This window comes from Acinonyx jubatus, chromosome B2 (genome assembly GCF_027475565.1).
Source record: "Acinonyx jubatus isolate Ajub_Pintada_27869175 chromosome B2, VMU_Ajub_asm_v1.0, whole genome shotgun sequence".
In the NCBI taxonomy this organism is placed as follows: domain Eukaryota; kingdom Metazoa; phylum Chordata; class Mammalia; order Carnivora; family Felidae; genus Acinonyx; species Acinonyx jubatus.
In genome coordinates, this window is record NC_069385.1 from 112,185,064 (window position 1) to 112,211,195 (window position 26,132).

At 38.5% G+C, this 26,132-nt stretch overlaps 1 protein-coding gene across 3 annotated transcripts in view; it reads left to right on the forward strand.

The window, feature by feature from the left end:
• KIF6 (kinesin family member 6) overlaps positions 1-26,132 on the forward strand; it is a 386,005-nt gene that overhangs the window by 55,814 nt on the left and 304,059 nt on the right. For all 3 annotated transcript variants that reach the window (XM_015069784.3, XM_027057824.2, XM_027057825.2), the window contains one exon: positions 22,533-22,680. In XM_015069784.3, coding sequence (XP_014925270.2) covers positions 22,533-22,680 — 148 coding nt within the window. The remainder of the gene's footprint in view (positions 1-22,532; positions 22,681-26,132) is intronic.

Consider the following 26,132-nt stretch of genomic DNA (forward strand, 5'->3'; position numbering starts at 1 on the left):
ATTCCACCCTCTCCTTGGGGATCGAGCTGATAGTCATGTGACAATGCTACTAATTTAAATAGTGATTAGACACATATGTGGCTCTAACCTTCCCAAGGTTAGTTAGAGGCAGTGATTGACTCATCAAACTCTCCCTCCCACCAACCCTCTCTCCAGTCTTTTCCTTCATTCCATAGGTGTTATTGAATGTGTGTAGACTTCTAGTTACCCTGCCCTAGGCTTAGGAGACAGTGACTTGATTAAGATAGGATTTCTGCCCGCAAGGAGAACACAGAGTCATGGGTCAAACAGACAAGAAAATCAGTCACTTAATTGACTCAGCGGAGGGTATAATGAGTAGAGAAGGGACACAGAAGAACCTCCGTTCTTTCCTTGGGATGGTGGTGGGAAGGTGAAAGTGCCAGTGGAGAAGCAGTCAGGAAGAACTATACAGAGCAGCTAGTAATGGAGTTGTGTCTGCGACTTGGAGATGTAGGTGTTATATAAGCAAATGCATGTGAGGAAAGAAGAAATTTGGTTGGGGCAGAGGGTTAGAGGGTGAAGTTTATGGCTGGTGGGTTCATTTGACCTTCCACGCAGAAGAACTCAAATTCAAGTGGGAAATCTTTTGGGAACTGTAGACAGGTCCAATGGCTAGAGAAAGGGAGAAATAATGGGAAATGACAGGTGAAAAATATTTCAGGTGATGACAAGCCTCATATGACCCATAGAGAAAACTGGATCTTGCCAAATAATTTAAATCAGAGCAGTGGCCCAGTTATATATGCTACAGAAAAATCATTCTGATGGCGCTATAGAGAAAGGATGAATTGGAGGGACACAAGACTATTTAGGAAGGCATTACTGTAATGCAGGGTTCTCAGAGGCAAAGGCTGTCTAGAGTCTAGGCAGAGAACACAAATAAGTAAATGGGCCAAGTTCAGAAACTGGAGAACTTGGACATAGGGCCTAAGTAAATAAAAGGAGCCGTCACTACTTGGCTCCAGCCCGTTGTTGCCCTTTGGGAAAGCAAAGATACCCCACCACACACATACACACACCCTGTTGCACATTCATTATTTACTTTTGGCTCTCAGATGGGTGTCAAACGTTTTTAAAAACATGAACAGGTCAACACTATACTGACCAAACAAAATAAATCATTGGGCCAGATACAACCTAAGCCAATGTGTCACTGAAGTGTGTTCTTTTGAACACTGATCTTTGAAAAATGAGTTCTGTGGGCAAATAAATTAGAGGCAATTGGAACTTGACAAAACTGATTTTAAAATTCACAAGGAAAAGAAAGTGTGCAGGAATAGCCAAGATCATTCTGTAGAAGAACAAAGATGAGACGATGTCCTACCAGATATCAAACCATATTATAAATCTGTGATAATTAAAGGAGCGTAGTTATCAGCACAAAGATGACAAATAAATTAAGATAAAATGAATATTTCAGAAACAGTCTCATGTATCTATGACAATTTAGTTTATGATAAGGGTAGCATTTTGAATGAGTCGAGGAACGATGGGTCATTTAAGAACTGATACTGGGGAAACTAGCTATTAACTTAGCAAAAACAAAGTTAGGTTCTAACTCATGCCCTGAACAAAAAATAAACATAAGGTAAATTGAATAACTAGTTAAGAAAATAAAGCAATAAATAGCAGGAAATGGAGGAAACATTTCTATGATGTTGGAAAATAGAAGGCCCGCTCAATGACATAAAATGCAGAAAACAAATTTGACTTGATCAGAAAAACCCCAAACATTTGGGCAATATAAGCCACCATAAACAATATTAAAAGGTAGGCTACTATCTGGAAAAAGATATACAAATATAACAGTAATGCAATAACATACAATAATATATATCATGTTATCCATAACATGGAAATAACCCCTCCCAATTAAGAAAGAGACAAATAATTTATTACAGAATTATTCAAAGGACATGAACACAGTTAGTTCCCTGAAGAGGGGAGATAATTGGTCAGTAAACATATGAAAATATACTTAATCACATTGCAATCAGATACATGAAAACTAGAGATACGGGAGACTTCTTCCCCTCCCTAAATTGGCAAAATAAAAATTTGGTAATATCAAGAGCGAGAGTCTGGGAAAATAGGAGCTCTTTCATTACAGATGAGCATAAACATTGGTATGGTCACTTTAGAGCACATCATTGTGAGTGTCAGAACTACTCTCAGAACTACTGCTCTGTGATCCAGAGGTTTCACTTCAAAGCATCTACTGTGGAGAAATGGTAAAGGCTGTCATCCCTCCCAGCATTGTCTACAATGGCAAGCAATTGGAAAGAATCCAGCTGTTCATCTGTAGAGGACTGGTTAAGTCACATATTTACACTGTGACGTGCTATACAGACTTAGGTTAAAAAATAATGAGGTGGATCGGCTGATGTCTGAGTAAACAGAACAAATTACCCCAAACAAAATACATGTAGTATGAAACCAGTTCTTTAAAAAGGGAAAAAGACATAAAACAATGCTATGTGTTAAAAAAAGAGCGGAAGTGTGCGTGCAAAAGAGATAACGGTAATTAATTAAGGTGAAAGTTTGAGGATGGGGAAGGGAATTATGTTCAAGTGGGATTGAACTTCATGGTAATTTAAAAATTTTTAACAAGCATGTATGCGTGCATTTATGAGCTACTTGTGTAATCAAAGATAAATGAGGGGAACCTGGGTGGCTCAGTCAGTTGAGCGTGTGACTCCAGCTTAGGTCATGATCTCGAGGTTCATGAGTTTGAGCCCCACATTGGACTTCAGCTCAGGCCATGATCTCGAGGTTCATGAATTTGAGCCCCACATCAGGCTCGCTGCTGTCAGCCTGTCAGCGTGGAACCCACTTTGGATCCTCTGTTCCCCTTTCTTTGTCCCTCCCCACTTGCACTCTCCCTAAAATAAATAAATATTAAAAAATTAAAATATTTTCCACGATGGGAGAAACTTGAGCCTGCTTATATTCTAAGGAGGAAGCAATCAATAGAAAGGAACAAGTCAGAAGTACAGGGGACAAGTTAATTGATGGAGAAAGGTCCCTAGGGAGGTTAACAGAAAGAACAGTCTAGAACTTAGTTGGAAAAGATTTGCTTTGGATAGAAGGACCAATCTCTAGACCAGAGAGGAGGAAGTGATGGGGCTAATGGAGATAAATTTATGTATGTGCAGGCGGAGGTCGGGGGTAGAGAGCTGAGGAATTTCCTGTATGATGGACCTCTGTTTTCTCTTTGAAGTAACAACTTGTCCCTACCACCCTCATGTCCTGGTATCCTCACTGTGGATATCAGTAAATGTGACTGCCTGGCCTCCACCTGTTCACCTCAAACACATTTAATGTTATTAGTATCTCATTGCTTTTGAACTCTATCCTCTTGTCATCTTTGTAAAGAACAGCTTGTTACTGCCATTGCGTAGGCTCCCACAAGCCCTGCAAACCCTGAACACTAAGTCACAATAATGGGCCATATCAATGAACCAATTCCTGTTGTTGGAAAGAACCCGGGGGATTGTTTCAAAATGTCTTGCTTTGATTCCTAGTGTATCCCAAGAGTTTTTCTCTTTCCTGTGCATTCAGAGGACCATGTTCCCAGCTTTCTCCCCAGAGAAATCTGTGAAACCACCTCACACCGAAATTCTCTGGAATTTCTTTTCTTGCAGCCTCACAAAGCCCTCTGTTGTTCCTCTGTAACAGTCAGCTAACTGTGAACTTGGGAAGAAGTGGCTCTGCCCTTCCCTCTCTTTTAGATTTTAAGAGCCTACCAACAGCCTGACCTTACCTTTTATGTAAAATATATTTAGCCACTCATTGCAAGTTTCAATTCCTTTGTGATCCTTGGGTTCCAGATAGGGAATTGAAAAGAGTTTTTAGATCAGGCCTCAAAAGACATTAAGGAAAATATCCAAGTCCTTTTTTCTGCTCTGAAACTTTTCTGCCTTTCCTATAGGCTGTTCCCCAAGTTTCTGGTACTTTCTGTCTTTGATAGCTTCATCCAGGAGGGAAACCTTGAACAGATTAGCCATTCTGTTCTGTTTTCTATGCTATTATGAACATAAAAGCACATCTTTTGTTTCTCTCTCAAATGGGTGATACAGATTTTTTGCTGTTAATTTTCTGTCCTTACCTTTAACCATCCTAGTTACTAATAAGTGTTCTGAAATACTACTTTGCAGGATTTTGCTGTGTACTCAGGATACAAATCAAGGTACTCAGGATGAAAGGATTGTAAATTTGCACTATATTCATACCTGTAAGATGCTCACTACATGTAGTGTGAGCATAAAGATGTGGCTTTAAGATGAGAACAAATGAAAAGTATTGGAAAGGATAATTTAATTGTATATAACTCAATCTGTTGTATTAATCTTTTTATTCTAATTAGCCCTCACATTTATTGTTTAAATGAAGTCAGTAGACTTAATCTCTATGACTTACGTATTTGTGTTTTTTCCTATGAACTTTTGAAGAAAGCAACTTTAAGATGAATATTTCACTGGATATGATTCTATCGAATGCACCGATTATTAAGTTTAGAAAAGAAGGTGGTCAGATTCATTGTATAATTCAATTAGGCAGTAGAAAAACTATTCTATTTGGAATCAGACCTTGATTTTAGTCTTATTTACTAAGTGTGACCATGATGTACTTAACTTCTCTAAGGCTCTGTGTTGTTGTTTTGTTTCGTTTTGTTTTGTGTTCCATCTTAAAGTGGGGATTATAAAGAGAAGGCTCAGGAGAAGTTCCCTAGAGAATGAGGGAGGAGGACTATGTTGGAGAGGAAAAAATAATGACTTCAGTTTTGATCAAACGGGGTTTGAAGTGCAACAGAAAAATGTCGATACATAAATTCTGATTGACTGCTTTAAGACTAGAGAGGCTTTAGTTTATTGAGACCATGCTGTTAATAGCATTTGATAAGATGGTATTTCAACTGTACTGTTCATAAACTAATAGTAGAAACTTTGTTTCTCGCAAAAGTTTTTGCACTACTCCCTCGTGGTCTCTTCATGTCTCATCTCACAGTGTGCTCCTAGAAGGGCCCTGGTATGATGGCTTCCCAGCCTCTCGTATCTGCTCTCCTGCCACCGTAGTGACCACGAGTCACCAGTCGGCCACCTCTCACCTGTAGAAACCCTTCAACAGCTCTCCATGGCCTGCGGGATGAGCTTGACATTACTCATCACGACAGTCAGCTAAATAATGATCTGGCCCCCCACATTCTGCCTCATGTTCTGCCCCTTCCCCTCCTTCCTCTGTGAGTGATCCCAATCAGCTCAAGTCTTTCTGCCTCAGACTCTCTCGGCTCTTAAATCTCATTAGATAATTGTGTATGCATGATATAATGAAAACCACAGTGAAGGGTGATTAGCAACTTCATGAGATGTATCTTTCTGTCCTTGACGGCATTCCCCCCCCCCACCTTAATTATTGTCCATTGAAATCCAAATGTGTTTAGATTTTCCCAAGAATGTGAAAGTTGTCTTCTGTTTCACACAAAATTGAAACCAAATTAGATGGTCTTATTTCAGAGACTCCACATATAAAGAAAAAGGCTTGTAACTCACATATAAACTATAGCTCCATGTGGTCCAGTCTGTGTACACCTTCACCTTTGAAGAAACACCAAAGTCAGGCCTATTAGGGCTCTGAAGGAAGTGCTCAAGGCAGGGGGTCCGTTTGTAATGGCTTGCACTCACTTCGGTACCCGTTCTCCATTGCTGCTTCTCTTGGCATCTTCCACACCCATGGCCACCCCCTGCCGCCTCCCCTACTCTCTTGCAGCTCTGTTTCCCACCCTCCACCTCTTTCAGAACTGTTTAGACAACTCTTCCCCAGAATGTAGGCCCCTGTGTCCCTTCTTTCCTGTGCCTGTCTTCCCCACTTCTTGGGTTCCTGCATTTCTGTTGAGACCTGCTCATACAGCCTGTGAGCCCCAAAGCTCTATTTGGCCTAGTGAGGAAAAGAATGGAATCCCCAGGGAATCCTCACAGAGGACTCTTATCTCTCCACAGATATGTTTACAAATAAACCATGTGGGTTTTTTTTTTTTTTTTTGTTAAAGATTAATGTGTAAATTAAAAGATTACGTAGGCATAATGTATGCACATCTTCATGTATTTAAAGATATTTATCTTGTTAATAATTTTCTTTTTACCTTGCATTGTCCCCCCCCCCCCACCCCCCCGTAAATTCCCACAGAACGTAGTACCAGGCTTCTAATAGAGGATAATAGGTGCTTTAAAAATGTGGTTGATTAATTTACTGATGGAAAACCCAGTGCTACAATTTTAGGGAAAAGTGTTTTCTATTTTCTTTTGTCTCCCTACAAAGGAAACGTGAAATGAAAGTTCAGAATTTATGCAAGATTCTACTGAAATAAATTTCTGTAGACAGTGGATTTTTCCACATTACTGTATAAAAAAAACTCTTGTTGCTTCGTTTGAGTTGCCTCCTTAGATGGTCATCTGAAAATGATTATGTATTTAATGAATCTAAGTGTTTATTCTCAAGGGTCACAAAAAAAAATCTGTCAGAAATGCTGTAGTAAATGCATTTTTCATAATGTAAATAAGATAAAAACACAGCCCTTACTTTCTAATATAGTCTACTGGACTTCAGACTGAAACATTTCAGAGCTGGATCATGTTCAGAAGGGCTCATTTTCTTCTATTGAAGTTCCATGCATCTCTGTTATGTTTCCAGATTTAAGCTTCTTATTATTAATACTAAAACAAAATGGTTTCTTCTGGAACTTGGGAAATAATAAACAGCCTCATTTGGAGAGCTTTGGCCTGGATTTGGTCCATGAACTTATGGATGTGAAGTTGTTTAGTGTGCTTAAGATCTCGAGGATCCTTTTAAGGGAGACTGTTTGGATTATGTACCCCATGATGTGTTTGCCTCTTGCAAAGTTTGGTTTGTAGCTGGGACAAGACTGTGAACAAATCCCTGAGAATCATAGAGCTGAAAGGAAACTCAGAAGGTCCTCTTTCTTAGCCCCTGTATCCAAGGAGGAGAATTTGCAAATCAGTCAAGACAGGCGGTTGCTGATCCTGTTTTTGTGACACATCCAAGAGGGGAAGTCTTGATTGTGCCAAAGTGACTGTTTGAGAAGAGTGCACCCCAAATTCCTGTTTTCCTGTACCATTTTAAAACTTAGAAAATGTGAGCAGTGATGGGAGACATACCTGATCTATTTCTTAGGCTCTGGACAGTATGAGGGGATTGCCTATGGGGTTTCAAACGCGAACATCTGTCCTTATTCATATCATTCTTAGAGGTTAGCTTAGTTTCCTTTTTTTTTTTTTCTCTTAACCATTGTGTTACTCTCTTAGTATTTATCTGCGGTACTTTCTCCCAGGGGTTGCAAAACTCAAAATTCCATAGAAGGTGGGCAGCTAATCTGTAGTAAGCCAGTGAGGGCAGTTGGGAGTAGTGGTGTCTGTGTCTGACTTGGGGAGCACAGGTCTTGGGGGCTAAGAGCATTCAGTTTTCATTTCTTTAAGCATGACAGTGCTGGGCAAACAAATGTTCTACTGGCTACATTTGGTATGCGGGCCTCAGATTTGTGACCCTAGTCTGATAACCAATTTGCCCATAGGCACTTACCAAAAAGCATTAAATGATGATCCCAAGTACGTCAGTTACCACTTAACCTACGTTTGCAGTTTCATTTTTCTGACAAAAACATGCTTTGGATGTGTAGTTAATTGTTTCTAATCTGGATACCCTTGCATTGAATATTCCCTTTCCCCAAATAGCTAATAATTTGAATTGGGCCAACTGAGGTTAGCTATGTCACCTACTTTATTTCTGCATCAGGATTTACAACTCGATCAGTATATCATACAAGTGAAGCTCCCAAGACCTCAGAATGATATTGCCAGAACATACCTTTCGAAGGGATGAGGTCTAAACCCCCAGGGGAACTATACTCAGGTGCCTTTAACCAGAACTCCCACCCTACCTACCTTAAGGGGGCGTGATTCACTGGAGCCTATGTGAATGACTAAACACTGTGCAGCTCTGGGGAGCAGTGGTGGCCATGTGGACTACACCGAGATTGGCACTTCCTCAGCGTGCAGCGATGCAGCCCCGCCTTCAAGTCTAGATGGTATCATGCGTTTGGGAAGCAAGTGAGTCTAAGACAATAGGGAGTTTGGAGGACAGTGGCCAATGGGGGAACACATGTCCCACTTAAAGCCATTCACATTTAGATAAGTTTAAACATTCCTATAGGCAAGATTCACTGCCAGCTTGAGACCTGTGGTCTAAGCCAAGGTTCAAAAGATGTTTTGCAGAAACTTTGCATTAGTTAGGGCTTTTTTGGTTATATATAACAGAATTCCAACTCAAAGAAAAGAGAGGAGTTCTTGGCTCACATACCTGGGTGAGCTCAGAGAATTGGAGGTGCTTTCAGAATCAGGGTTGTTGCCACTTAAACTAAGTACCCGACACAGCCAAGATTTCTTCTCCACCCATCTGACCTTTGCTTGGCCCTGCTTCCTTGTACAGAAGGGCAGGAGACATGGCCTCTGGCAGCCTTAATTTAAAGACCCCCGCAAAAATCTATATAGGAAGGACTCTTATTTGCTCTGCTTGAGGCTCATCATCTTGGAATAGTGGCTGTTCAGATGGGGACATGGTTGGGGGAGGGACCATGGTGGAAGGAGGTAGCATGATTGACCATGTCTGAATCAGCACACATCAGTCTGCTCCTCAGGAGCTGAAAGAATGGAGTGGGGGCAGGACTGTTACCAGAAGAAGAAGGACTAAGAAAGCTTGCTGGACATAAGACTCTAGCTCTCCAAGTCTGCTGCCCTCTCTACCTCCCCAGAGGGTGGGTTCCCCTCCTCCCGCCCATACTTCTTTTCTCCCTCCCTCTCCTTTATAGCAAAGGGAATGCCCCATGACCAAAATTTGCTGGAAATTTTCCAAGTTGCATGCTCATTTGGCTGAACGGGTGGGAAGATTATTTTTATATTTGGCAAAACTGAGTGGTAGTAATTGTGTTAATGATGAGTTGCTATTGTTTTGGGTTCAAATTCCTCTTAAAAACTTGGGCTGGTGAATTATGTACTCCGAGATATTCTGGAAGTGAAATAATTAAGAGTTTCCTTTCCATATTCTCTATGAAAGATACTGGGCTACACCAAAGAACTGCTGAGGCTATGTAAGAGGGATTTTATTCTAGGAATTGAGCAGCAGAGGAGAGCAATGAACTGTTCTGAGGATCAAAAAGAAATCAAACTAAGTGAATTTCAGCTACTTGGGCTTTTAGAACTGTCTGAAAGGCAAGATGGAGTAATAGGGTAATCATATATTTAAAATAGAGGGCTTGGGGCACCTGGGTGGCTAGTTGGTTAAGCCTCCAGCTCTTGATTTGGGCTCAGGTCATGAACTCACAGTCCATGAGTTTGAGACCTGCATCAGGCCCTGCACTGGCAGCTCAGAGCCTGCTTGGGATTCTCTCTCTCTCTCTCTCTCTCTCTCTCTCTCTTTGTCTCCCTCTCTCTCCTTTTCTGTCCCTCCCCTGCTCGTGCTCTGAATCTCTCAAAATAAATAAATAAACATTAAAAATAATAATAAAATAAAATAGAGGCCTTGATTTTGATAATTCTATTCCTGGTGAGTCTCATTGACATTGAGCAAAGATTTTTAGTAAAGGTGAATATAGATATAGTATAATTTCTATTAGCTTAAAAAATTCTGTTCTTCGTGTTGTTTGATTTATTTGCATTTTCTGAGTGAATAAATTTGTTCCAATAAATGGTTTTTAAAAATATAGATATGTATTTTTTTTCTGGGATTCTTAGTATTTCTAGGGCTAAACTGCATTATCTTTTAAAGTACCACCTCACCTCTTCCTCTTCCTTGAAAAATGAATCCACCTGGATTCTCCGATTCTATCCTGCTCCTGAATCTAACAGCTCTTTAAGCAGAGCTCATATATCTGGTTTTCAGAAATACCTTAGAAGGGAATCTTCTGTTGGACAAAAAGTAGTTAGAAGGCCTCCCATGATACCAGTTATAAAATCCATGATCCCATTGCTTTGCTGTTTTCAGCAATGCTGTCTTCAGATTTGAGAGACTAAAATATCATGTTTGTTTTTCAGTGAACTAAATTATCATCACAATAATAATTTTTTGCTGGTTACTTTGATTTAGACACTGTATATGGAGATTCTTAAAGCCTTCTCATCTGGGTAAACAAAATGAGGTCTCACTTTATTGCAGATACTTTTAGACAGCTTTCCTCTACTTGGAGTCTAGTTAAACAAACAAAGAGTAATAAAAGTGAAAAACTCAACTTAAATGGTTTGTATTTTTTCTGACAGGCACGTGTGATGTTTGTGGAGTAAGACTTCAATTTATAATTTCCAAGAGGGTAGAAGCTTTTATTTTTGTTTTATTCATGCAAATATTAAGAGATAAGAAATGACAAAGTATCTCAGCTTTGTAATTTAAATTTCTAGGGAAAATGCATTTTGCAAAAGGAAGGAGAGGATGTCTACTCTGGAGATTTCATCTGATCATCAAACACTGGTTTATAAAACATTGATTTATTTACATATCAGAACTGCCTCTAGCTTGGGATGTATTAGGCAGTCGCCTGCACTGTTGATTTTAGGAAGTTGAGAAATATTGCTCCCCAAAAATGTCCATCCCATTTTTCAGTGTGAAATGTATCATTAGCTTTTCATTTCTTTTATTAATTACTATTCCATCTTTTACAAATGCTACTGCTAAGGTGTTGAAACACATAATTGTACCGATTTGGAATAGATTCTTTATTATGTTATTGTTACCACATTTTGTTGAGAGATTATTCACATATCAAAGAATTCACTTTAAAGTGTACATTTGGTAGTTTTTAGTACAAGTGTGCAACTATCAGTGACCATGATCTAATTTTAGAACATTTTCATCACCCCGAAAGAAGCCCTATACCATACCCATTAGCATTCATTCCTCTACTTTGCCCGTATCCTGACCTCTGGCAACCACTAATTGATTTTCCATTTCTATGGATTTGCTTTTACTAGACATTTCATATAAATGGAATCACACAGTATATGACCTTTTGTGATTGGCTTATTTCACTTAACATGCTGTGAAGATTGATCAGACACTGTAGCATATATCAGCACTTTATTCTTTTTTCATTGCCAAATAGTATCCTATGGTATGGATATGACCCATTTTGTTTATCCACTCATCAGCTGATGAACATTTGGGTTGTTTTCACTTCTTGGCCATAACGAATGATGCTGCTATGAGCATTCGTTACAAGTTTTTGTGTGGACACCTTTTCCATTCTACTGGGCATGTACCTAGGAGCTCTGGGTCTTCTGGTAACTCTGTGTTTACATTTTGAGGAGCTGCAAAACTGTTTTTAAGCAGCTGCACCATTTATATTCTCACCAGTAATGTATGAGGTTTCCAATTTTTTCAGATCCTCAGCAGCACATGTAGTTGTCTTTTTTTTTTTTTAAGGTATCCTAGAGTGAGTATAAAATGAGTATCCCATTGTGGTTTCGACTTACATTTCCCTAGTGACTAATGATGTTGAGTATCTTTTCATGTGCTATTGGCCATCTATATACTGTCTTTAGAGATATGTCTATTCAAATCCTTTGCCTACTTTTTACTCTCAGAATTTCTGATGTATTCTTTTTAATTTAAAATTTTATTGCAGTATAATCAGCATACAAAGTTCTAGTAGTTTCAAAGTTGTATATTAGTATACAACACATTGATTTGTCAGTTCTACACATTACTCAGTGCTCGCCACAAGTGTAGCCACCATTTGTCACCATACAACATTATTACAGTATTATTGACTACGTTTCCTTTGCTGTACTTTTCATCTCTATGACTTATTTATTTTATGACTGGTAGTTTGTACCTCTCAATCAATCCCCTTAATCTCTTTTGCCCCATCCCATCCCATCTCCCCTCTAGAAACCATCAGTTTGTTATCTGTATTTAAGAGTCTGTTTTTTTTGTCTGTTTGTTCATTTCTTTTGTTTTGAGATTCTGCTTGTAAGTGAAATCTTATGGTATTTATCTTGTGCTGTCTGACTTACTTCACTTAGTGTAATACCCACTATGTCCATCCATGTTGCAAATGGCAAGATCTCATTCCTTTTTAATGTCTGAGTAATATTCTAGTTGTGTGTGTGTGTGTGTGTGTGTGTGTGTGTGTGGTGTATATGTATTTGTCAGTAGCCAGCCTTGTCAAAAATCAACTGATTGTAAACATAAGGGTCTATTTCTAGACTCACAATTCTATTCCATTCATACATATGTTTATCCTTATGCCAGTATCCCACTGTCTTGGTTACTGTTACTGTAGTAGGTTTTGAATTAAGAAGCGTGAGTCCTCTACCTTTGTTATTTTTTAGGATGTTTTGTCTATTCTTGGTCCCTTGAATTTCCATATAAATTTCTGGAGAAATTGGTTGATTTTTGCAAAGAAGCCAGTTCTAATTTTGAGGGACTTTTCAGGAACCTATTGATCAGAGGGGAGAGTCCTGCTATTTCACATTAAGTCTTATACCCTACAACCTTGCTGAACTTGTTTATTGTTTTTAATAGTTCTATAATAGATTCCTGGGAATTTCTGTATATGTACAAGACCATGCCACTTGCAGATAGAGTCTTCTGATTCTGTAAAAAGTCATTCTTCAAAAGTGAAGGAGAAATGGACATTCCTGGGTAAACAAAAGCTGAGAGAACTTGTCACTAGCCAGTGCTTTAAAAAGACATCTAGATTAGAAAGGAAGAAGTAAAAGTATGCTTATTTACAGATGACATGATTTTGTGTATACAAATCCGAGGCAATCCACTGTTAGATGACAAGAGGTAATAAACAAGTTCAGCAAAAGTTTCAGGGTTCAAAATCAACATAGAAAAATCTATTATGTTTCTGCACAGTAACAATAAACACTGAAAACAAAATTAAAATATAAATTTTGGGAGCCTTGTTAATTTTTGCAAAGCAAGATCTCCCAACTAGTCTTCAAGCATTTTGAATATGTTATTACATTATCTTCTGGCCTCCACGATTCCTCATGAGAAATCCATTGTTGATCTTGTAGAAGATTCCTTGTGTGTGATCAGTCACTTATTTCTTGCTACTTCCATGATTTCTTTGTCTTTAGACAGTTTGATTATCATGTGTTTAGATTTGGATAACTTTGAGCTTACCAAGTTTCTTGGATATGTAGATTAATGTTTTTCATCAAATTGGGGAAGTTTTTGGTCATTTTTTTAAACATTCTCTCCCTTTACCATCTGGGACTTTATACACATGTTGATCTCTGAGTTCTCTGTTCATTTTTCTTCTTTCTTTATAATTTCTGTTGTGCAGACAGGATAATCTTAGTTGATCTGTCTTGAAATTTACTTTCTTCTACCAACTCAAATTGGCTATTGTAGTGAATTGTTTCTCAATTATCTTACCTTTCAACTCCGGAATTTCTGTTTTATTCTTTTTTTTTTAAATAATTTTTGTCTTTTTATTCATATTTCTTTTCTGTGAAACATCATCTTCATACTTCTCTTTAATCCTTTAAACATGTTTTACATTTGTTCTTCAAACCTATTTATAATACGTAACTTAAACTCTTTATCTAGAAGTCAAAATCTAGGCTTCCTCAAGAGCTGTTTCTATTAATTTTTTAATTTCCTGTGCCTAGGAAATACTTTGCTGTTTGTGCATCTCCTAATTTTTGTTGTTGTTGTTGTTGTAGTACATTTTGAGTAATATAATATGACAGCTCTGAAAATCAGATTCCAACCTTCCCCAAGGTTTGTTGTTTGTTACCATTGGTGCAGCTGCTTGTTTGTTTAGTAAGTGTTAGGGACTCATTCTACAAAGCTTATATGGTTTGTTGTATGAGGCTTCTGAAATCTCTGTTCAGTAAGCTCAGTGGTCAGGTAGTGACTGGACAGAGAGATTTTTTAAAATATGCCTTGAACCAGGGGCTCTTGGTACGTGTTGATCTCAGTGCTCCATAAATTTATAATTTTGTCTCAGCTTTCACTTCCTGCTTGTTTAGGCCTACAAGGTGAGCCAGAGGTGAGATATAAGGACCTTCTCTCATCTCTCTTGGGTATGCACATAGTCCTGTATATGTTTGTGGTCTTCTAGAGTCCCCAAAATATGTCATAACTTTTCAACCCCTCTTATAGACCTCCTTTTCTGCAGGTTTTTATTTCAAGTTTTTGTTCACCCTCTTGCTGGCCTTCCTGGTACCGCATGCAGCCTAGGGCAACTGTGATGGTGAACACTTGCAACTGATCTGTTTTCAACAAACACCATGGGGATATGGCTTCTTTTCACTGAATAAACCAAGTCAGGTCACCAAAGCCAAGTACTGTGAGTGGGGCTTTTCCAGGGAGCTGTCAGAGAAGTACAATTCTGTGGACTTTTTGGGTTGCTCCCAACCTATCCTACCTCTTCCAGTGGTTGCTGTGCTTCTGTTTTTCGGTTTTGTGGTTGCAAGTCTGTTATTTTTCAAGGCCGTTATGGGACCGACCGGGGAGAGGGAGGTGGGAATGGTCAAGTTAACATGTCACAAAGCTCACTGTTCTTACTGAGATTCAGCCATTTTACTTGAGTAAAACACCCCTTGGATTGTTGTGAGCCTTTGGAGAACTTCCAGGATTTTGAAAAACTTGATTTTGACAATTTTTGTCCCTGTTCTCATTATTATTGTGGAGGAGTGGATTCTCAGAGGTCCTGACTCCACCATTTCTCTTTATTTTTCGTTAGTACTTTCTCTTAGGATGGATGAGACTACAAGCATATGAAATTGCCCAGTGTTCAATGGAGAGGAGGCACAAGATGGAATTGGGATGAGAATGCTCTACAGAAAAGAACTGGAGATAAATGTTTCCCATTTAATTTTTCATTGTAACTATGTAATAAATAAATAGCCATAAAGTATGTATGGGTGGAACTGACATACTTTTTTTTTTAATGTTTATTTATTTTTGAGAGACAGAGGCAGAGTGTGAGCGGGGGAGAGGCAGAGAAAGAGAGAAAGACACAGCATCCGAAGAGGCTCCAGGCTCTGCACTGTCAGCACAGAGCCCAAGCCGTGAGATCATGACCTGAGCCGAAGTCGGACGCTTAACCGACTGAGCCACCCAGGCACTCTAAAGGTTTATTCTTAAAGTTATCAACTTCATATACCTGGAGCATTTGTGGTCAAGAGATATCGTGGAATCAAATGATAATTGCTAATAGAACATTGCTATATCATTGGCAACAAATGTTGAGCAGAAAGATTCTGTTATCATCTAGCTAAATTCATCATTGTAGTTCTAACTCCATGTGAAGACACATGGAGAAAACTTAACTGAGTGTCTCAGAAAGTTGAACCACACAGTAGTAATCCATTTTCATTCACTTAATGTGCTAAGTCCTTTAAGTTTGTAAGTACCGGTAACACCTTCTACCTACATAGCAAAAGATGTGTTGAATTGTTGCTATAGATGTTATTCTTAGCTTAATTAGTTGTATAAGGTGCCCACCCAGGACTTAACGGATTACTTCACAATAAGCTCTAAGCAAAACCTGTGTGTTTAGAGAGGGCATGGAGATGATAAATCACTTAACATACAATCATGAAAGCATGGCGAAAGCATAGAACTGTGGGCAGTATCTCAGCAGAAGTATTACAGCAGGAATACCAGCGTGAACAGTGAGGGGTGATTCTCAGAGGATCCTTCTATCAAACATCTGTTCACAATGAGGGTACCATTAGCTGACAACTTCATAATTCGTTGGATTAAAACATCTCAGAGATGAAGGGGCTACTTGTAACCAAAAAGAATGTAATGCTATAATAGTTTGCTATTTTGTACAGTGTAGAGGAAAGATCCATTCGTGAAAGTCTGAATCATGTCAGGTGTACTATGAAAAGTCTATATGGTGAGGAGAGAGATAGGGAGAAGGAAAAGGAGAGAAGGGGAGGGGAGGGGACAAGAAGGGATGGGAGGAGAAGAGTAGAGAGAGACAGAAGAGAGTCGGTGGCTGAGAAGATCCAGTGTTCCTTTTTTTTTTCTTTTTAACATCCTTAAATTGTATTTTTTCATCATGATAAGTGTGCTTTTTAATCCTCATCATCTCTTTCACCCATCCCTTCTCCTACCTCCCCTCTGGTAACCATCAGTTTGTTCTCTGTAGTTAAGAATTTGTTTCTGGGGTGCCTAGGTGGCTCAGTCAGTTGAGTGTCCGACTTCGGCCCAGGTCATGATCTCGCGGTTCATGAGTTCAAGCCCCACATTGGGCTCTGTGCTGACCACTCAGAACCTGGAGCCTGCTTCAGATTCTGTGTCTCCCTCTCTCTCTGTCCCTCCCCAACTCATGCTCTGTCTATCTCTCAAAAATAAATAAAAACACTTATAAAATAAAAAAAAAAGAATTTGTTTCTTGGTTTTTCTTTCTCTCTTTCTTTTTCCTTTGCTTGTTTGTTTTGTATCTTAAATTCCACATAAGTGGAATCATATGGTATTTGTCTTTCTCTGACTGACTTATTTTATTTGGCATTATACTCTCTGGCTTCATCCATGTTGTCGCAAATGGCAAGGTTTCATTCTTTTTGATGGCTGAATAAAATTCCATTGTATGTAGATGCCGCATCTTCTTTATCCATTTCTTTATTGTTGGATACTTGTGCTGCTTCCATAATTTGGCTATTATAAATACTGTTATAAACGTAGGGGTGCATGTATCTCTTTGAATCAGTGTTTTTGTGTTTTGGGGGTAAATACCCAATAGTACAATTACTGAATCATAGGGGAGTTCATTTTTTACTTTTTGAGTAATCTCCATACCATTTTCCACAGTGGCTACATCAGTTTGCATTCCCACCAACAGTGCACAAGTGCTCCTTTTTCACCACATCCTTGCCAGTACTTGTTTCTTATGTTATTGATTTTAACCATTCTGACAGATGGTTAGTGATATTTCATTGTAGTTTTGATCTGCATTTCCCTGATGATGAGTGATGTTGAGCATCTTTTCATGTGTCTGCTGGCCATCTGTATGTCTCTTTTGGAGACATGTCTGTTCGTGCCTTCTGCCCATTTTTCAATCAGATTATTTGTTTTTTAGATGTTGAATTGTATCAGTTCTTTCTATATTTTGGATACTAAACCTTTATTGAATGTATCATTTGCAACCATCTTCTCTCATTCCATAGGTTGATTTTTAGTTTTGTTGATTGTTTCCTTCACTGTGCAAATGCTTTTTACTTTGATGTAGTCCTAATAGTTTATTTTTGCTTTTATCGCCCTGCATCAGGAGACATATCCAGAAAAATGTTGCTATGGCTGATGTTGGAGAAATTGCTGCCTGTGTTGTCTTCAAGGATTTTTGTGGTTTCAGGTCTCACATTTGGTGATCCATTTTGAGTTTTTTGTGTGTGTATGCCATAAGAAAGTGGCCTAGTTTCATTCTTTTGCATGTTACTGTCCAGTTTTCCCAACATCATTTGTTGAAGATACTGTCTTTTCCCCACTGCATATTCTTTCCCCCCTATTATAGATTAATTGACCATATAAGTATGGGTTAGTTCTCGGTTTTCTATTCTATCCCATTGATCTGTGTGCCTATTTTTGTGCCAGTACCATACTGTCTTGATCACTACAGCTTTGTAATATCACTCAAAGTCTGGAAGACTCATGATTCTTAAGATCACCATTAAATCAAAAGCTGCTCTGTAGGACTAAAGAACACATATGGATTAGTATCTTCTACCAAAAAGTCATTACAAGAAAATTGAAGAGGGAAATTCTTAGAGGATTTACAGTTGGTGCTGACTATTAAATTAGGGAATTACACTACAAGGTACGTAGTGGCAAACATTCTGTACCTGGTATTCTAGGAGGTGACCATGTGTTGTATTTGCCACATGAAGTGCCAGGTGTCGGGTTTGCAGTTTCCAAATTATACATATGCTTTCCTCAGAACTTTTATCTTCAACATATTATTTGATTCAAGCCCAGCATACTAAAGATGAAGAAAGTACTTAATTAGGAGAGCAACTTCAGCAGAATGGTAGTATAGAAATTTCTAGCACCTGTTCCCTCCCAGAAACATCAATTTGAATAACTACCAAGCCTGAAAATACCTTCGCAAAAGCTAAGGATTCCAGATGAGGAATTACAGCATTGGGATGGGATAAGAAAAAGAAGACACATTGAGGAGGGTAGGAAAGATAGTGCCATTACTGCATTAGAGGGTGGAAAAGATAGATTGACATTACCTCATTACTCCTCCCCCAAGCATGGGCATCCTAGCAGCTGAGAGAGACACCCTCCCCTTGGGAGGAGAATGAGTGAGGAACTGACTTTATCGTGGTTACCAGTGCTGGCCTATCCCACCATCAGCTGACTCCAGTGGCCCCAGGCAGTTCCCATGGTCCCAGGTAACTTCCATAACACCAGGTGATTTCTTGGTCCTGGACTCTTGGCAGGCTATGAGAATCCAATCCCCCGGCCCACCCTAGCACCTTCCTGTTCCTGTAGCCCCAAGCAGCTCCTACAACAGTAGGCTACCAACATGCTCCCATAAAACCAAGCTCCTGATTACCTTGGGGCTGGGTAGCTTCCATAGCCCCAGGCAGCTCCCATGACATCAGGCTCCCTGCAGACTCTAGCAAATTCAGGATCCCAACCCATCCCTGTTTGGCCAGCTTCCATGGCCTCAGGTGGCTCCTATAGTTCTAGTATCTGGTTGGTTCCCACCAAACCCACAATGCCAGCCCTCTCCAATGCCAGCCCAAGCCCTGAAGCCTGAGCTTTGAGGCTGGCTTCCACAGACCCAGGTTCCTGACCTGCCCAGCATCACACTGGTCACTGCAGGCCAACTTGGCCCCTCATGCCCTATGGTGTAAGCCAACTCCCATGGCCTAAGACTACAGGCTGGTCCTACTGCCAGGTTGGCCTCTGGACCCCAGCCTCCAGGCTGGCTCCCATGAAACCAGGCTCCCAGCCCATCCTCGCACTGGACTGGCCCCTGTAGATCCAGATGCTGGACCTACCCCAGTGATCCCCAGTACCTGGTCAGCCACTGTGGACCCAGTGTCCATATCCACCCATGTAGGCATGAGCTCACCAAAGGAAACTAATAAAGCTACAGTAACTGACCCTGAAGAAATGGAGATCTATGAGCTATCTGACAAAGAATTTAGAATAATCCTCTTAAGGAAATTCAGTGAATTACAAGAAAACACAACTAAATGAAATTAGGAAAAAAATACATGAACAAAATGAGAAGTTCAACAAAGGAATAGAAACCATTAAAAAAAAAAAAACAACAAGCAAAGCCAATCCTAGAGTTAAAAAATACAGTGATTGAATTGACAATTCAACAGAAAGCTTCAAAGCAGACTCAATCAAGTAGAATAAAAAATTAGTTAACTAGAAACCATATCATTTGATATTATCTAGTCAGAGAAGCAAAAGGAACAAATGCCAAGAGAACCTTTCTGAATTATGGGATACCATTAAAGGAAACAATCTTACATTATTAATCTCAGGAGAAGAGAGGGATAAAGGGGCAGAAAGCGTATTTAAAGAAATGATGGATTAGAATTCTCAATCTGGGGAGAGGTTTGGACATCCATGTTCATATAGCTAATAGGTGACCCTATAATTTCAAACCAAAATGATCTTTTATAAGACACATTAAAATAAAATTGGTAAAATCAAATACAAGGAGAGAATTTTAAAAGCAACAAGAGAAAAACGTACCTGTATAATAAGGGTATCAGCAGATTTCTCAGCAGAAACCTTATAGGCCTGGAGAGAATGGGACAGTATACTCAGGTTTCTGGAAAAAGAAAAAAAAGAAACTGCCAACAAAGAATACTTTACCCAGCATAGCTGTCTGAGTAAAAGATATGAAAATACAAAGCATACTGGTAAAGGCAAGTCTAAGCAATTCATAATACTCTAATACTATATAGTATGGTGTTATGCTAATTAATGTAGTATAAAGATTAAAGGACAAAAGTATTAACAATTATAGCTACAATAACTTGTTAATGAAGACATATGAAAAGAGGTAAATTGTGACGTCAAAGATACAAAAAATGGGACTAATAGTAAAAATGAATAGTAGATACACAAAAGATAAAGAGGAGGGAATCAAAGTATACCACAGGGAAAATCACTTCACAAAGAAAGACAATAAAAGGGGCGCCTGGATGGCTCAGCCGGCTAAGTGTCCGTCTTTGGCTCAGGTCATGATCTCAGGGTCTGTGAGTTCAAGCCCCATGTCAGGCTCTGTGCTGTCAGCTCAGAGCCTGGAACCTGCTTCAAGTTCTATGTCTCCCTCTCTCTCTGCTCCTCCCCCACCTGCTTGTGCTGTCTCTCTCTCTCTCAAAAATAAATAAACATTAAAAAAAAAAAAAAAGAAAAGAAAATTGGAAGAAGGGAACAAAGGAACTACAAAGCTAGGAAACAATGAATAAGTTGGTATTAGTTAAGTCCTTACTTTGCCTTAGTTCTTTTTAATGTAAATGGATTAAATTCTCCAGTCAAAAGGCATAGAGTGGCTAATGGATTAAAAACAAGACCCATCTATATGCTGCCTACAGGAGACTCACTTCAGCTTTAAGGGCACACAGAGACTTAAGGGGAAAGGATGGAAAAAGATACCCTATGCAAATGGAAACCAAAAGAAAGCAAGAGTAGCTATACTTCTATCACACAAAATAGACTTTAAGCCAAAACGATAATGAGACAAAGAAGGCCATTTTATAATGATAAAAGGATCAATTTATCACAAGGATATAACAATATATATGCATCCTAGATCACAGCACCTAAACATATTAGGCAAATATTTACAGATCTGAAGGGAGAAATAGACAACAATACAATAATAGTAGTGGAATCTGATACCCCACTTTCAACAATGGATGGATCATCCAGACAGAAAATCAATAAGGAATGCTGGATGTGAACTATACCTTAAGCCAAATGGACCTACCAGACATATATGTAACATTTCACCCAACAGCAGCAGATTACAGACTCTACTCAAGCACACGTGAAACATTCTCCTGGATAGATCACATGTTAAGTCACAAATCTAATCAAGAAATGGGCAGAGGACTTGAATAGAAATTTCCCCAAAGAAGATATATAAATGGCCCAAACAGATACATAAAAGGGTGTTCAGTACTTCTAATCCTCTGGGAAATGCAAACCAAAGGCATGAGATATATCCTCATATCTGTTAGAATGGCTATTATCTAAATGCCAAGAGACACCAAGTGCCGTCAAGGATGTGAAGAAAAGGAAATTCTTATGCACTAGTGGTGAGGATGTAAATTGGTACAGCCACTATGGAAAACGGTATGGAGTTTCCTTAAAAAAAAATTAAAGATAGAAGGACCATATCCAGTAATGCCACTTCTGTGTATATGTCAAAGGAAATGAAATCTCTCAGAGATATCTGCATTCCCATGTTCATTGCAGCATGTTCCCAATAGCCAAGGCATGGAAAAACCTAAATGTCTACTGATGGATGAATGGATACAGAAGATGTGGTATATGTACAATGGAATATTATTCAGCCATAGAAAGAAGAAAATTCTGCTGTTTGCAACAACATAGATGGGCCTTGAGAGCACAATGCTAAGTGAAATAAGACAGAGAAAGACAAATACTGTATGTTCTCCTTCACATGTGAAATCTAAAAAACTGAACTCACAGATATAAAGAAAGGAATGGTGGATGCCAGAGGCTAGTGGGTAGGGGAAAATGTGGAGACGTTGATCAAAGGGTAAAAACTTCCTGTTATTAGATGTGTAAGTCCCACAGGTTAATGTATAGCACAGTGACCATATATTATATATTTGAAAGTTGTTAAGAGTATAGATCTTATATGTTCTCACCACCTACAAAAATGATAATTATGTGAGGTGATGGATGTCTTATCTAACCTTTTTGTGGAGCTCATTTCTTGGTATATTTGTGTATCACATAATCACATTTTACACCTTAAAGTTACATTTGTTATATGTCATTTATATCTCAATAAAGCTGGAAAAAAATAAAAAGACATTATATGAAACAAAAGGCATTTTAATACAATTTATAATACATCAATATTGATTCTTTAGCTGTGGCAAATGTACAATACTAATGTAATAACAATAGGGGAAACTAGGTGTAGGGTATGTGTTAACTCTGTACTACCTTTGCAACATTTCTGTAAATACAAAAATATTCTAAATAAAAATTTATTCAGATTAACAAAAGAAACTATTTAAGATGACTGGACTCCATTTGAGTTATAGGTCCTTTCTTAGAAAAAAGGATTGGTGTCTGATACTCTTGCCTAAAAAAAACAGTTATTTTAGCTAGATACTCATATATAGAAATTTCTATAAATGTCGTTTCAATCGTGTTGAATAAGATTGCTATTAGAATACAAGCCATTTGATACAAGTGCAATTAGCCATTTGGATATTAAAAGTGTGCCATTTCTTTAGTGTCTTGGCAGGTTACAATGGTACCATCTTTGCATATGGGCAAACAGGCAGTGGTAAGACATTCACCATCACGGGTGGAGCAGAACGCTACAGTGACAGAGGCATTATCCCAAGGACACTGTCGTACATTTTTGAGCAATTACAAAAGGTATGAAACTTTAACTTCATTTTCTGTTTGATATATTCAGCAGAAATTTACAGTGGGTAAAAAATTTATTGTGACATTTTATTATATTATATCTAAATGAGGAAGTATTATTGTGTAATAACTCTGGCCTTTATATTTAAGGAAAGTTTGGGATTTTGCTGAAGAAGTAGAAATTAAGGTGCTTCTCATTAAAGGGATGCTGTTTCAGCAAAGGCTGAAAGAGAGTTCTTCTGATACATCCATGGAGGTTAAAAGAACAGATAACACATTTTCCCAACTAACATCTTATATTCCCCATTAAGAAACTGGATGTCCTTTTATCAAGACATTTTTATTTCAGCTACTAAAGCACTGAGTAAGATGATATGATTGTACCTTTCTCACAATTGTGACAGAAGCCCAGAAGAGTTTACCAGAGTAAATATCCTATTGCAATTAATATTATTATGAAGAGTTCTTTATATTATATGCATCATTTATGTGTGTCTCTAAGTGCCTATTGCCTTATTAGTATTGAATATGACATATAATACAATTAACAAGGCAGGTATCTTTATCCCACTTTTATAGTTGGGAAAACTGAGTCTAAATATCTTTCCCTGGGTCCTTATAAGTAGCCGGTCTGGTGGTCCATCCCAGGTCTGTGTGATGCCAAACCCTGTGCTTTTCACCACTACATACACTGCCTCTGTATCTCAGACTGGCTTTATTTTGTTGGTTGTATGTAAACAATAATGAGTTAAGGAACTTCTCTGAACTTGGATTTCAGTTTTCCCTTAACTTTTCTAGGTTTCAGTTTTTCCCTCTGTGAAAGTAAGAATTGAATTGTACTAGAGGATCTCCAGCATCCCTACTCACTCCTACACTTACTTGGTTGTATTAATTCTGTATAACAAATGTCCTAACTAGGTCAGTGTAACAGCTATTCCAAATTTTCTTGACTGTATGCTTTTTGCATTTTGAGTTGCAAAGATGAGAAGAAATCGCTGAGATCTGCATAATTCTAATTTCCATCCATAAAGTAGCAATTACCCATTAGTTCAGCTCATCTCTCACTAGCTCAAACATGCCAACACTGCATGCCAGAAAATGTAGAAGAGAAAGAGTTGAGTATAGTGTGTATGTTGGATTCAGATCCTGTCTTTTCATTTACTCATTTATTTCTGACATTAGCTATTTTGTTTTGCTCCCAGATTTCACAGACTGGGAACATAATTTCTAATAGTTTTTGCTGCTGTGTCTCAGGGTGGAACTATGTTGTCTTGGAAAGTTCATTGAAGTTGGTGCAAACCAACCTTGTTCTGAGAAAATGTACTACTTACAGCAGGTGGCCTTGAGGTGGTCACTTAATGTCTCAGGCTTATGGAGTTGCTTCTGAGGGTTGAACATACTCTATCTATAAAGATATTGTCCTGGCACATAGTACATGGTCGATGTATGAGCTCAGTTACTATAGCCATTAATATCTATATCCATATATATATATGGAGAGAGAGAGAGAGAGAGAGGGAGAGGGAAAGAGAGAGAGAGACAAATGATCCTGATTAATTTCAAAGAATCCTTTGAAACTTAGGACAAATGAAGCCAATTTCCCTGATTAAGTTAAACAGAATAAATAAATCCTTTCCTAATGGAAAATATATTTGTCCCTTTTAAAATTTTGTCTGTGAATACCAAAATATAGTTCTAAAAGTCTAAATGTCTTCCAAGTACCTACCGTCTGCCCAGTTCATTGTTTTCATATCTGTTTGTCATTGACATTATTCTAAACCACATTTCAGTTTGAATTATCCTAAATCACTTCCTGGACTGGAGAGAGCCCCTTGGACCAATTTATAGTCAGGACAACTCTTTGTAAAAGGACAGATCTCCATGATGGGCACAACATATTCGTTCTAATCAAATTGAACTGCTGCAAAACTAGTAAGAGACAGCTTGAGGTTCATCATTAAGTTTGTCCACATTGTATAGCTGAGAAATGCAGACAGGTACGCAGATACCCCCAGTCGATTGCTTGAGAGGGCCACATGGAGTTCTCTAGAATTCTTAAAGGACATACTTGACTTATGCAAAGTAATTATTTCAAGATAAACCAAGAGCAAGTGCATACTGGCTCCTAAAATGCCTGTGAGTGTGATAGGAGCACATTTGCAGTAATTTTAAAGGAAGACACTTGATTCCATTTATTTTAGAAATCATAGCTCATTATTTTTGAGTACTGTGAGGTTCAGACTTGTTTTGGGGCAAGAGAAAAGGCTGTCTGCAGGGAACATGTGTGTTACATTACAGTCTGGCAATCCTAGACACTAAAAAAGGAATAATAAGGAAAGGTAGCTTGCCACATTGCTCGGTGACTTTTAGGTGTGTATTCTAATAGAAGTCCAGAAAATGCAGAAACTGGAGGAGCCAAAGGCATTATCCCAATCATCTCAGGGGAATAGTCTTGCCATTTTCCTGACTTATGATTCCTTCTACTTTCTGGAAGAAGAGAGTTTCTCCACTGCAGATGAACATACAAATTGGCTGTTGTTTTGCCTTTCTTTTACTTTCCTTTTATATTCTTGCTGAATTCTCTATTTGGGGGCTTTTAGAAATAATGGTAAAAACGATAACATTAGCAATAATAATAACAGTAGCAACAGCAACAACTTATTGGTCCTTACTACAGGGACACACATTTCTAGTCAGATTTTAAATACAGAACCCTATTTCTCTGTTACAACAGTTCTACAAGATAAGAGTTATCCACAATTTCATAATTAAACAGCTGACGATAGTGCAGGATCACTCAGTTATAAATGGCAGATCCCGTATTCAAACCCAGCTTTTTCTGATGCTAAGATGAGCTCAGAACTGTATGCTAAAATCTCAAACTATAACATATGGGATATTTCAGTTATGTTCAGATAAGTTTAGAAGTATGTTGCTCTTAAACTTGCTGAGAGGTTGCTAAATGATCCCCCATGGCCTTCAACTTGCTCTGAGAATCTTGCTCTGAGAATCTTCTAGGGAGGACAGCATATATGTTCATTGTGGAACACTTTTTTCACAAGTATTTCATAGGATACTTGAGGGAAAACTGGATTAGACTAAAGACCACACAGAATCTGTCTAGAATATATGATCTCTGATACCTGTGCCATAACCCAAAGAATGATGTTGAATGATGCCTTTGCTAAACTAGGACACTAATCTAATCAGCAGGGTGTTTGTTAGGATAAACAGAGTCGCCTACATCAGCAGGACTTCAGCATTTGGTGGGGATAAATTTATTTAGTAGAGACTCAGTCCATGCTGTCACCTTCCCAGACCACCAAAACATGACATCTCAGGTGTAGCTTGAGAGTTTTGCTCTGGTCCTGTGCTGCCTGAGAATTGCCTTAGTTTTTCAGGTGTTATTTTGTTCTTATGAAATATTGGTGTTTTTATTTGGAGAGTTTGAGCCACTTTAG